Source organism: Sceloporus undulatus, chromosome 4 (assembly GCF_019175285.1).
Source record: "Sceloporus undulatus isolate JIND9_A2432 ecotype Alabama chromosome 4, SceUnd_v1.1, whole genome shotgun sequence".
Taxonomy (NCBI): Eukaryota; Metazoa; Chordata; class Lepidosauria; order Squamata; family Phrynosomatidae; genus Sceloporus; species Sceloporus undulatus.
In genome coordinates, this window is record NC_056525.1 from 29492138 (window position 1) to 29505657 (window position 13520).

At 37.5% G+C, this 13520-nt stretch overlaps 1 protein-coding gene across 7 annotated transcripts in view; it reads right to left on the bottom strand.

Annotated features, from left to right (window-relative positions):
- Positions 1-13520, bottom strand: part of NCOA3 (nuclear receptor coactivator 3) — a 1019275-nt gene that overhangs the window by 30816 nt on the left and 974939 nt on the right. For all 7 annotated transcript variants that reach the window (XM_042465907.1, XM_042465905.1, XM_042465903.1 and 4 more), the window contains 10 exons: positions 11205-11377; positions 10198-10298; positions 8782-8956; positions 8151-8339; positions 7245-7346; positions 5753-5890; positions 4587-4734; positions 3335-3720; positions 1791-2647; positions 253-391 (listed from right to left, as the gene is read on the bottom strand). In XM_042465907.1, the coding sequence (XP_042321841.1) occupies positions 253-391; positions 1791-2647; positions 3335-3720; positions 4587-4734; positions 5753-5890; positions 7245-7346; positions 8151-8339; positions 8782-8956; positions 10198-10298; positions 11205-11377 (2408 nt within the window). The remainder of the gene's footprint in view (positions 1-252; positions 392-1790; positions 2648-3334; positions 3721-4586; positions 4735-5752; positions 5891-7244; positions 7347-8150; positions 8340-8781; positions 8957-10197; positions 10299-11204; positions 11378-13520) is intronic.

Below are 13520 nucleotides of genomic sequence, written 5' to 3' on the forward strand. Positions count from 1 at the left end.
TTAAGTTTGCTGGTTTCTTGTGTTTCATCAATACAAAGATTTAAAAAGCTCAACGTCTCTGAAGTTCACTATCAGGTATTATAGTATATGTCTGCTGGATAATTATACTTTAGCACTAAAAAAACAACCAACAAAGACTAAGCTTACTTCCTGGGAATTAAAAAAAAGAGGGGGGGAGCATAGCTTAAACATGCATTTATGAAATACAATGATTGAAGTAAAACAATGTTTAGTTGAAGAAAAGCTCTTTACCGTGTGACATATTTCCTTGACATAACGGTTGCTTATTCCCCATATTACTCCCATTCGTAGACACGGGATTACTGCAAAAATCTGAGCTAGTTAGATCACCCAAAATTGCATCTAAATTATCCACCAAATCTCCACTCATCTGAAATGAAGAATAAATATTTACAAATTAATTTCATTCTTTAAATTTCCATCTGAAAATTACTAATAACTTGTAAAACAGCTAGCTGGAAGCCCATAGAAATATCAGGTTAGTCCTAATATGGGGGACAGAAATGGATTCATTTGCATTTGTGTATTCTTTCTCATGTATATATATATAATTTAAATAGATGATATCTTGGAAAATTTAAAATGAAGATTGTACTGTCTAGTTGATCAACCAGTCAGGGCTTTCCTGAATCACTAAAAACCCAGTCCAATGTATTGTCAGATCTTAATTTTAATTCTTTCATGTATGTGCTTAAAAACTAATGTGTAGCATGTGTTTTAGGACTGGCACACTTCTTGTTTTCGTTGTTGTGTGCCTTCAAATCATTTCTGACTTATCGTAACCCAAAGGCTAAGTTTCAAGGCATTTTCTACCTTGTCTCTTATAGATGAAGGGACGTTTCTTCGTGGATAGTTCTGCTGTGAACTCTACATATGTATAATTTAAATACAAGGAAAGAGCATTAACATTATATTGTTGATAACTTAAGAATGGACAATGGAAAAAAGTCTTAACATTCTTTTTAAAGCATTCTGCAATATCAAGTCATTCATTGTTCAGGTGGCAAAGGTTTGTCAAACATACAGCGGTACCCCGGGATACGAATGCGCCGCCTTACGAAATTTCCGGGTTACGAAAAAAATCAATTGAAAAAAACTGTTCCGGGTTACGAAGGTTATTTCGGGTTACGAAAGAAATTTTGGTGCTTTTCGGCGCTTTTTCGCACCAAATCGCGGCTTTTCCCCATTAGCGCCTATGGGTTTTCGGCTTGCGAAAGCTTTTCGGGTTACGAACGCGGCGGCGGAACGAATTAAATTCGTAACCCGGGGTACCCCTGTACTTTGAAAAGGACATTGTTTCATTACAAGCTTATTTGAAAATAAGTTCATCAATTTATTTGTTGATCTAAAAAAAATAAGTTAAGAATTCATTAACAAAGGCATAAAATCCAATTGCTTGTTCCAACAGAGGGTGCAGCTACACTATAGAAATAATGCAGTATGACACCACTTTATTTGTTGTAGAGCCATCTTATGGGGAATCCATGGATTGGTAGTTTTACAAGGTCTTTAGCCTTCTCTGCCGAAGAGTGCTGATACCTCACAAAACTGCAAATCCCTAATCTGTAAGATGGAGCCATGGCAATTAAAGTGGTATCAAACTGCATTATTTCTACAATGCAGATGTACCCTAAATCAGACTCAATGAATTGATGAATTTTGCACACATGATGACTTGCCATTCAGTGACTGATTCATTTAATCTACTCTGCCTAGTAGTAGCAACTGAAATTATGCCCTAGCTGCAGTTTAACACTGGAATACTTCACCTCTTCTGTGGGTTCTGTTTTTATTTTCATCTCTTTTTCTTGACTTGATGTAGGTATGGCAGAACTACAGCACTGTCCCATTTTGCTGTCTAAACATTCTACTTTAGGCTTAATGTCCTTTGAAAGTGGATCCTTTCCATCGTCTTTGTCCAGTAAGTATCTAAGCAGAGCATGGTTCTCTTTCTTTTTAGGACTCATTTGCTCTTGTTTCACTGCTCCTTCCCCACAGGAAACCGTATTGCTATCATGGTATGTATCTTTGCCAGTAGCTTCAGCAGTGATTTTTGCTACCTCTGCGGGAGAATTACCATTCCGTAGCAACTTATGCAAAATCCTATGCTTCTCTTGCATGTTTGATGAAGAAACCCCTCCAGAGGTAGAAGAGGAGACTCCAGATGAAGGGCTTGTAGCATTAGTAGATGGTTCTTTGCAAGTAGAGTCTAAGGGAGAGTTTGACAGTGTTGAATGCCCTCTGTCCTCTGAGGAACAAGTAAGTAACTGAAGAAGTTTTTTATGCCCTTTGCTTTCAGCTGGTCCCCTTTGGTCAGGTCCTTCAAGGCTTTCCTCTTTACTATCCTTGTTACCAAGAGAGTCCCTGCTATTTGACTGACACATAGAGCTCTCCACCTGATTTTGCTCTGGAAATATGCCTGCGGGGCTCTTTGAGTCTTGGTTCCCCATTTTACTCGGTTGAGAAACATTCATATTTGGAGAACTGTCCAGTTTCGGACCTGGTGAAGAAAGTGTAGACAGAAGAGAAGTTCCAACCCCCTCACTAATGGCCTGAAGAGCACTAAGTGAGCTGCTTGAAAAGCTGTTGCTAGTATTGCTGGCAGGTCCCATTGGAGAGTGCACACCTACAGGAAAGAAAAACTTATTGGAGAAAACAGCCAAGTCTATATTTATTGATGCCTTTCAGTGAAATGTTGTTGTGTGCTTTCAAGTCATTTCCTATTTACAGAGACTCTAAAGTGATCATGGGGTTTTCTGGGGGCAGAGAGCATGTGATTTACTCAAGGTTACCCAGTGGGTTTCCATGGCCAAACAGGGAATCGAACCTTGGTCTCTAGAGTTGTAGTCCAAACCACTACACTACACTGTCTCTCTTCAGTGAAATACAACATATTTAATAAATGATGAACATTTTAAACAGCACAATACATAGCCAGTGGGATCTAAAACTATATTCCATATTTCATAATATACTGGTGGAATGATGGGTCAGATGATGATGATTTTGCTTTATATTTATGCTGTAACCCACCCTGGGAAATAGTAGTTAAAGATCAGCGGAAGGGGAAATGAATCCATGGTCTTGGGCAAAGCACAGAAGTAGAACCCCCCCCCCCGCCCCCATCCAATCCACAGGGGGCTGCAAGTCCAAATCCTACACCACCTCAATATGGTTTACCACACCTTGGAAATAATAAATCCTTATCTATGGTCAGATGCATAACAGACTTCAAATTCTGAAAAAGATTTCACATTCTGAAACAAACAAAAAACCTTTTGAATGAATGAATGAACGAATGAAAAAGACTTACCTGTTACAGGAGAAAACTGATGTGAATTCACTTTTGGACTCCCACGATTCCTAGGGGATATCATTAAATTCTGTTGATTGGAATTCAAACCTGGGCTGCCATGTGGTGGGCTGCTCATATTTAATCCATAGTTACTCTGATAAGGAGAAGACTGCATTCCTTGTCCAGAGTTCACTGTTCCCATATTTCCAGGACCACCATATCTAGCACCACTCATCTGTCCTATTAAGTTAGGATCTCCCATGCCATAGGTCCTGTTCTGCAAAGGTATGTTTGGCCCAGGCAGCATATTCATAACACCACCACCTGAATTTGTGCCCCCAGTGGTAGATGCTCTGATGCTCTGTCCCATTGTACCAGTATTTGGTCGATATCCATTTTGTTCTCTGAAAATTACACATACGCACAGCATTAGTGTATTACATATACGGTGAATTAAATGCTGAGGTGATGTGTCATTCTATTCTTGTCCAATGGAGAAAAAAGTGACTGCGAGTACTTTCATAGCGTATTTTAAAAAGTGTGTCATCATGGAATAATTTAAGCTTGCTGCAGGAAGCATTTTTACCTTTCTTCTAATACTCAGAGGGTCCACTTTGATTGAGAGTGAAGACTGCAAATCGAGAAATTTCTGGTAATAGCCCCTGAAGAAGGCCAATTAGTGACAAGGTCGAAATATGTTGGGCTTTCAAAAGAAATTAAAGGTTTTTGGACCATCACACAGCAGATGGGACTTTGTTTCCTTTATTTTTCTACTGTCTTTATAATTGACCCGTAATCTATATATTGTAGAAATGTGTGAGTTTGTGAAAATCTATGTATTGTAATGCTGATTTTATCTATTGTGCTCCCGCCTCGATCCATGGGGAGAAGCGGGAAATATAAATAAAGATTTTATTATTATTATTTTATTACTGTGAGTACGTGCTTTCCAGTTTTTTGTTCTGATAGATTAGTAACTCACTCTACTGAAACCATGCTTTTAATTTCTTACATTCTGCCTTCTAAGGCTGGAATCCTAGTGGTGAACTGTGCTAGAAAGTGTGGTTCTTCCAGGATTGCATAGCAGTGGCAAGGAAGGGCAGATAAAATCTATGTTCTTCAAGCAGTCACTTCTACAATGTTTCCTTCACAGCTTTTGCACGTATATGCTATCTTCTGTTCTAAACACAAAGTGACACCCATGTAGATCATCAAAGGAATGCCAACCTAAATGTTTAATGAAAGCAAGTACTCTTCAAACTGTTTTTACCTTTGAAGAAAGTGAGTGGAGATAAACCCATGGCGATCATTGGTAACTGGATTTCGGAACAGTTTACTTTTTGTCTGTGCTATCACTAGTGTTCCATCTGCTAAGGAAAACCGATAGAATGGTGTTTCTGCATGGCCTTGTATATAAGCTGTTGGGAAGAAGATATGCTATTAGAACAGCAAGAACCTGTTCAATCAATATCAAAGCAATATAAAACTGCTATTATACCAAAGATCTTCAAGAAAAGGCCACTTGAGTAAGAAAAAAAACCTAAAACAACTTTTGAGTAAGTCCACACAACCTTGCTGCATTCTATTATCTTTTATTTAAAAACAAGGCATTTACATTTATATAATAAAATCTATGTAAAAGTAATCTTCATATCTGTCCTGTTTTAATATAATGATGCTAAAAAAATGTATTTAAACATTCAATAAAAGAGTATACTCTTTAAAGACAATTACACATTTCACAAACTAGACATGAATCTTAAGCTTTCTTCTAAGTATTTTCATACATTACACAAAGACAAACAAGCACAACTGTTTCAGCCTTGATCTTGTATATAGTGAAAGAACAAATATCACTTAATTGTATGTGTCTATTCAATGAAGGTGACCCAATGTGCTCTCCTTACCTCCCCCTACCACAAAAAATGTCAACAGGACTAATTATCACCTAGTGCTGATGTTGTTTTGTGTTCATTTGTTATACATCACAAAACTAGCCATGAGGGGAAAATGTATTTAACAAGGTTAATTATATGATGTGTGGAAACATATTCACATTAATGAAACCCTGGTCTCTCCAATAAAGAAAAACAAAATATAGGTACATCCCATCTATCACGCCCTTTTACGTCCATCTGACTCATTCTGATATTCATGTCTTATAGTTATAATTTACCTTTTACAACATGACTATTATAAATTTACCCTCACAACAGAAAGACAACAGCACCCTATTTTTTCTTTACATCTCAATATAAATGTAGCAAACAGAATCAGTTCAATGTGTGTACCACAAATAGACAACACATTACTTTTTAAAACCTTAAATGCATTTCTGAATACTGATATTCATTGATTTTGGATTTGTTCTAGATCTGAAACCAAGAGCAGAACGACTTAAAAGAAAATCTGGCTTTTTCAAATATGAGGAATTACCTTCTTGATAATGTCGTTTGTTTGACCAGGGCTGTCCTTCGTTTTGACATAAAAATCGTTGAATACAACGACGGATCGTATCTTCGCATCCAGGTTTCATGGACCTGAGGGAGTTTGTATCTATGTTAACAAGCTTACCTGTTGATTAGAAAAATATTTAATTTTTAAAAATACTGGAATTTTGCAAACATGGTTATATTATTCTCTTTGTTTTTGTGCACTTTTGATAGTCACCTTGGGCTCTCTTTTGAAGGGAAAGTGAGACACAAATAAATTGTATGAATGAATAAAAGCTGAATAAAATTAAAGTAGCACTGGATACTTTTCAGTGTTCTTCAGTATTAAAAACTGCTATGAGACCAAACAAGACATGAACTGTGCACACTGAAATCTGGAATTAATTTATCCTCTCTGTTTAACAAGATGGACTGAATATCCATTGTCAAGGTTGCAACCTGAAATTCCACATAAGGTCCATCCATCTCTCCAAGACTATTCTTAAAAAGCTTTTTCTTTTTCACTTCTAGTATGACACATAAATATCAGCAGTAGCCACATGCTGCCAACCTTTTTTAGTTCAAAGTTTTTTGCTGGTTAAGCTGTTCTTAGCTCAATTATTTAGATCACATCTCTTTCCCAGAAGTGGGACTCAAGCTACCACACAGCAATTTTAAAATGTATAAATAAAAGCACAAATAGCCCCCCAAAAGCTAAAATGTGATAGATCTGTCTACATTAAACGTTTTAAACATATGCATTGAGTTAAAAATAAAAAACAGATTCTTAAAAGACTTTGAAGTCAGTTTTCAAAATCTGTCAGAATACAAATAAGTTTCCAAAAGCTGTCCAGTAGGTGTCTCCAGGAGGCATCCAGCCATTCAGTCTAGGAAGGGGAGTTGCTCTACCCCTCCCTTGTTGATCAGACAGGTGCCCTATTTGGACCTCAGCAAAAGGTCAGCACAGGTTAAGGGGCTTGGTGTAGCTCTGAATGTGTGGATAACTAGATCGACCAAATGGGACCCAATCCAGCTGTCCACATGGCCATAAAAACCTAAGGCACTCTGGGCTTCCCTGAAAACTCTGGGATTTTCCCTGACTTTACTTACTTGAAGCAAAGTCAGAGTAAGGGCCAGAAATGATAGATTCTCTCCAGAAGTAGTCATATGTCTTGGAGAATTGCCAGCACTGACTTCTGGGTGACTGCAATGTTTTTCAGCAGTGTAGACAAGCCCTTAGCCTCAGAGGAAAGAAAGGCAGAACCCCTCTGAACCATCATGCCAAGAAAACTCCCACGATAGGTTCACCTTAAGGTTGCCATAAGTTGAAAACCACTTGAAAGGACACAGCAACAAGAAATATAAATCTTCTACAGGAATAAATAATAACTCATTTTAAAACAACAGTTATACAATATATAAGAATTACACGAAAGTGGCTTTGTTCTTATGTGAATGAAAACAGATTTAATGAATTATACACTTATATTTCTCACCTGAAAGATCATGCCTAGTAACAAAGCTTTCTGTATTTGGTGAAAATACCCTTTCCAATGTAGAGATACGACGTGCCACACATATCATGCAAGTCTGCAAATCTGCAATTAAATCATTGTGGGTTACAATTTATAAGTAATTAGGCAGTTTTAAAAAACACAAGTGTTCTATGGTATTGACAGAAATGAAGAAACATCATCAGCTTCTAACAGGAGTTGAAAGGGCTCATCTCATAGCAAGAAGTGGCAACTCCCATGGCTCAGACCACTGGTTACAGGCAGAAACGTGGGTTGGGAAATTTTCTACACTATACATACATACATACACACACACCAAAAAAACACAAAAACAATATGTAAGTATATTTATAATTACTTCAGCATTGTACTGTAATGCATTATTTGAAATGGGAGATATATAGGATATGAATATCTATTCTTTCAAAGGAGACAAGAACTGATATATCCTGGTGCTCAAAAGAGCAGACTAACAAATACACTACAAAACTTTTTTCGATTTCACAAAGTTATTTGTTTCGTAGTCACACAAGTACAAGTTATTAATAAAATATGATAAGATAGCTTTCACTGAATGGTTGTTCTGAATAAGATTTTTCTCAACTTGAAATAGAACCAATGAGTAATGCAGAGAGTGAGACACTGAAGCTGAAGTTACTATATTTGCACCTCAGCAAAAGAAAGTTAAACTGTTCATGGAAGATATATGAGGTACATATCTTGAAGTGCATTTTCTAAAATAATAATAATAATAAAAAGGATCGTGGGCTACAGTGATAACAACTGATATCTTAGTATTAAGCTCTTTCAAAAGTACACTACACATTCCATTGTAAATGAAATTTCATGGAATTAATGAACAATCACTAAGAAGAAATTTTTCATTACCTTCACCTTCTTCTAACATAGCTCTTGGCTGAGATAAAGCAAAACACTGCATGGTTTCAAATCTTTGATGTGTATCTTGGTTGCTCCCTACATCTTCCAGAAAATCATGTACTGTTTTCACCATCATGCGACAATTAAATGTGTGACTCTTCTGTCTAGGTGCTTCATTGGTCCAAGAAACTCCATTCACTAAAATCGTATATATTGAAAACAAACTGTTACAATTTGGGCAGAAAATGGCTTTACACATATATACAGAACAAATACAGAAACCTTCCTTCTTAATGAGGATTATATAGGAAGTAAATTTAAGATGTGTGAACTTAATAACACACATCTTAGATCTTCACACTTAACGAAACTATATTTTAAGGTTTTTAAAAAATAAAAGTGTGGTTATACACAAGAAATCAAAATGTAATCTACCTAGACACAATGCTTTTTTATATGAACACTAACTTGCTGGGGAAATGGCCATGTTAAAATAACAGGTGAAATAGCTAAAAAATAATTTGAAAAGGAAACATTAATATTTTGCTTAACATTCAAACTTTTGTTCTAGAAGCTAGATTTCTGTTTATACTGGTCATTTTGCACAGCTGACAAACCTAATGAATGTTAACTTTATTACCTGCAGATTTTGGTAAATTTTTAAGGAAATCCTTCCGATCTTCCTCATGCAAAATACTGTAAACACTTGTATTAACCAAGTCCTCTTGTTTATATTGCAAATACTGAGTGACATTTTCAGATACAAATACAATGTTCCCATCTCGATTGACTACAAACAAGAATCCATCCAGTGCCTGAAAAGAAAAATATGACAAGGTATAACCCAAAATGTAGGCATACACACTATATATCTCAATTAGAGATTGAAATTGCGTAGTCCTCCAGATGCTGCTGCAGTTTCCAGGAGCCTCCGAGAGTGGTGCCAATAATGAAGAATGCTATCAGTTGAAGTTCAACAACATCTGGGAGGCCACACAGTTCCCAGCCCTAGATTCCAAACAGTTATTCACATTTGGAAACAGGTTGCATGAAATGTGATCCTACAGAATTCTACTCAGAAGAAAGCTCCACTGGATTACATGTCATGTACTTCCATGTGTATACAGAACAGCAGCTTGTGTGAAGAGCTATTGTGACAGAATAGCAATGGATATGTACAGGGCATGCATGTGGGCACAGGAAAGATGGTTAGTGTATGAATACATGAAGGCATATAGGTATATACATGAAGGCATATAGAGAAACCTATACTGAGCAACCTATTAGCTCAATTTATACCTATTAGGTAGAAACATGGAGCGATCTTGTTTCTGTCACAGTGAACTCTTTCACACTGTTAATCACTTCTTATGCAATGAGAACCAAACAATATAATGCCACTCTCCACACCGAGGTTAAGAAAAGCTTCTGTAAATAGTTTTTGAAGTAACATACACATTCAACAGAAGAATGCATTACAAAAATTGGCATCCAATGCATTCCACTTACATTTTTCCATTTAGCTTTCTCTCTTATGCTCAGTCATCAAATACTTTGACTTAACAGCTTTGGCTATATACTCATTAATGAAGAAAAAACTGGATTGCACCACACACCAAAAGTAGGCAAATGTGGCCTTCTATATATTTTGGACTGCAAGTCTCAAACTTATATCACTAGTGATTCTGGGTAATTCTGGCAGCAATTGTAAGTCAAAGGTATCTGGACAGATACAGTTCCTTTACCACCCTACTCTACATCTCTAAGGAGATCTCTCAACATCTAATTGCTTTGGTAGCAAGGAGAGGGACTGCACCCCCAGTGTTTAAAATGCTGTACAATGTATGTGTCAATTATCTTCACCAAAATACAAAACAAAAACCCTCTGAAGTATTTTGATGACAAAGGCTTTCTGAAATTTCTCCTATATATCAGCATGTCTACAGTAAAATCACTTATCAAGCCAAAGAAAACAAAAACAAAAACCACCCCTTAATGTTATAATATACATTGTTCTGATCAATGAGTACAGGAATAGAATAAGTGTTAAGCTTGCCTGTAACAAAAGAGGTCCCAATGAATCTTTATCAATGACACCTTGACCTGTTGAAGATACATCTGCCTTCTGAACATCATCATCATTGGAAGCTGCTTTTCCTGAAATTAGATAAATACAGTATCTTTAAAATCTGCAATGAAAACAAAATATAACTATGGAATTAATGTGAGAATACAATCAATATTGATCACAGTATATTCACAAAGTGATATTCTCTCTCTCTCCAGTATAGAAAAAATGTTGCCAGCCTAACACTGAAATTCTTTTGATAAGGGCAATGAGATTTTAATTAAAGGGCTAGAGAGAAAATGCATTATCTACAATTATACACACAAGGCATTAACATTATTGGTAATCTCAACAAGAGTAGACCCACTGAATCAATGAGATTTATGCAAGCATTGATTTATCATTTGAAAATAGATTCAACATGGCCACCAACAGACCACATGATCCTTCAACTATTACTTTCTTACATTTCTTATAGCTTACAACTTATTAGCAAATCAACACTTATATGAATGTTGGAAATCTTAACCTTGCAGGATAAGGCCTCCTTTCTTTCAAAATGCCATCAGTTCAGTTGTTAATGTTTGCCTTTTTGGTGAATGGGAAAAGAATGAATCAAAGAGATTCATGGGGCTGAAACCTTGTTTCTGAATTAACTTTGGATAAAATATTGGAATCTCAATACTGTTTGGACTTGTCCCTAAAAGACCTACAAAGACTATAACAAGATAGTGAATGCAAGCTAGGATTCAGTTAAGAAAATTTGTCAGTCTGTCCTTCAATTTGTACATTCTGGCCCCAATTATGTTCTATTTCCAGCAGCTTTTTTGTTAATGTTAACAGAACTTAATCAAGTGCTTAACAGAGAACAAAAATGTAACAAATGTTCTATACTTAAAAGCTAGCCTTAAACAGACTCTATATCAGATTATCTGAAAATGATAAATAACTTTAAATATAATGTTGCTTTTATAATTTAAGAATCCAAGTCTTGCCTTGTTCCTTTATCTGCCGTATTTGTCTAACAGTTTCCTTTAAAATTGCACATTTATCCGGCTTGACATTGAAATTGTCAATGTCACTGAGATTAGCAGATATCAGCTCAGCCAGTTCTTCAATATATTTGCTTTCTTGTTCACGTCGACGTTTCTCCCCACTGCAAATTAAACTAAAAACAAGAATACATGCAGTTAAGCTTCATGACTTAGGGTCTCTTCGCACAATTAATTTATTGTCTAATTACTCAATTAAATGTACATATATCCTAGTGGATTCATTTTCATCATACTAAGTGCCCACAGAGATAAAATGCAAATATTTTACATGATCAGCTGCTGGAGTTCACCAAGTCAAAACCAATCCCCTTAGAAAGGCCATACCACAACCATCCTGCATCCCTGGGACAAAATAGCTTCCTTACAGCCTTTGAGGGAAGGGGCCAAGATTCTAGACCAATACCCTTCACATGTTTTTTGTGGGTTTTTCAGGCTATGTGGCCATGTTCTAGAAGAGTTTATTCCTCACATTTCGCCAGCATCTGTGGTTGGCATCTTCAGAGAATATAGTCACATAGCCTGAAAAACCCACAAAATACTATGGATGCCAGCCTTAAAAGCCTTCGACTTCACACCCTTCACATGCTTCTCAAAGTGGCCTGTGGGGAAAACTGGCTGCTGAACAAGGATAAAGATAAATATTTCTCAAACTTCACATCAACAAGCAATCAAGTGAGGAAGAACAGGCAAGTCTAGCTGGAAAAATTATAACTACTTAGTGAAAACACATCTCTTCAAGCATGACTGGGGAACCTATGGCCCTTCAGATGTTGTTGGCCTCCAATTTTCATAAACTATTAGACAGCCTAGGGCAGTTTATCAATATCTAGAGGGCCACCACTTTTCATGGCTCATCATTAGGGAGAATCAGAATATGACAAAATACAAAATCCACAGAACAGCAATATCTTACTGGCCAACCCAAATGCACAACGTACATCATACTAGCTTTCAAAGCTCCATTGTTTTTTTCATCAGACAAAAAAATGTTTAAAAACCATCCAGGACAGAGACAGCCTGGATCCCAAGAGAAGTTACTTTACTGACACTAATAGAGTTTAAATGTTAATGTTCTTTGCCTTCTTGGTCCCTACATGGCCAAGAAGGAGAGTGGCATCTGCCAACATTGTGCATTTTGGCTGGCTAATAAAGGCATCATTCTTTTGTGGATTTAGGATTTTATTGTACAGATGTCCCTCCATATTCACGGTTTTTGGAACTCATGGTTTTGATCATTCACGAGGTCAAGGCAGCCACAAGCACACACACTCCCTCTCTTCTCGACCCCTTCCCTACCACTCTGTAACTAGCCCAGCTCAGCCAGCTACAGGGCAATAGCGAGAAGAAAGAGAGGCAACCTCTTTCTTTCTTTTTCTTTCTCCTTAGGCTTTCCAGGGCAGCAGGGTCCGGAAGAGGAGAGGACTCCCTTCCCCTGAGCTCTTGCCACCTTGGAAGGGCTTGGGGGAGGCTTTTCCCAAGACTTTCCAGGGCAGCATGGTCCAGAGAAGAGAGGACTGCCTTTCCCTGAGCACCTGCTGCCTTGGAAGGGCTTGGGGGAGGCTTCTCCCAAGGCTTTCCTGGGCGGCAGTAGCCAGAGGAAGGGAAAGTGAGTCCCCCACCTTCATTCTGATGCTTCAGAGAGCTGAGGCACGCTCTCTGAAGCATTAGAAGGGAGGAGGGGGAATGTTACACACACTTCTCTCTCCCTTCCTCGATGCCTCAGAGTGCTTGCTTGGGGTGAAGACGAGGAGTGAGAGCAGCGTGTGCAAGTCCCACGGCCTCCTTATGATGCCTCAGAGAACTCATGCAAGATCTCTGAGGCATCAGAGGAGGTAAGAGAGGCAAACGCATGAGCACTCTCTTCTCTAACCTCTCCCTGTAGCTCTGAAACTGGGAGGAGGGATTACTTGTGAAATTTTCCAATTCATGAGGGTCCTTTGCCCCTAACCCCTGTGAATACAGAGGGACGACTGTATTTTGCTGTGTGGCCCCCCCTGAATATGTTTCTTGGATCAGAATAGGAATACTACTTGCAAATGTCCAGAATTGTTAGGGACATTTTGCATTTGGTAAATGTTGTATATATAGACACAAAAACTAGAGAAAGAGTAAGAAATAATACCCTTAAAGGGGAGAGACAGGTAGCAATCTGTTGAAAAGGACATAATATTTTGCAACAGGACATACTTTTTACTTCTAAAGGTTGGCAGGCCCCATATAAACATCTCTGTATGGTGTTTTTTTTAAATGCAAATG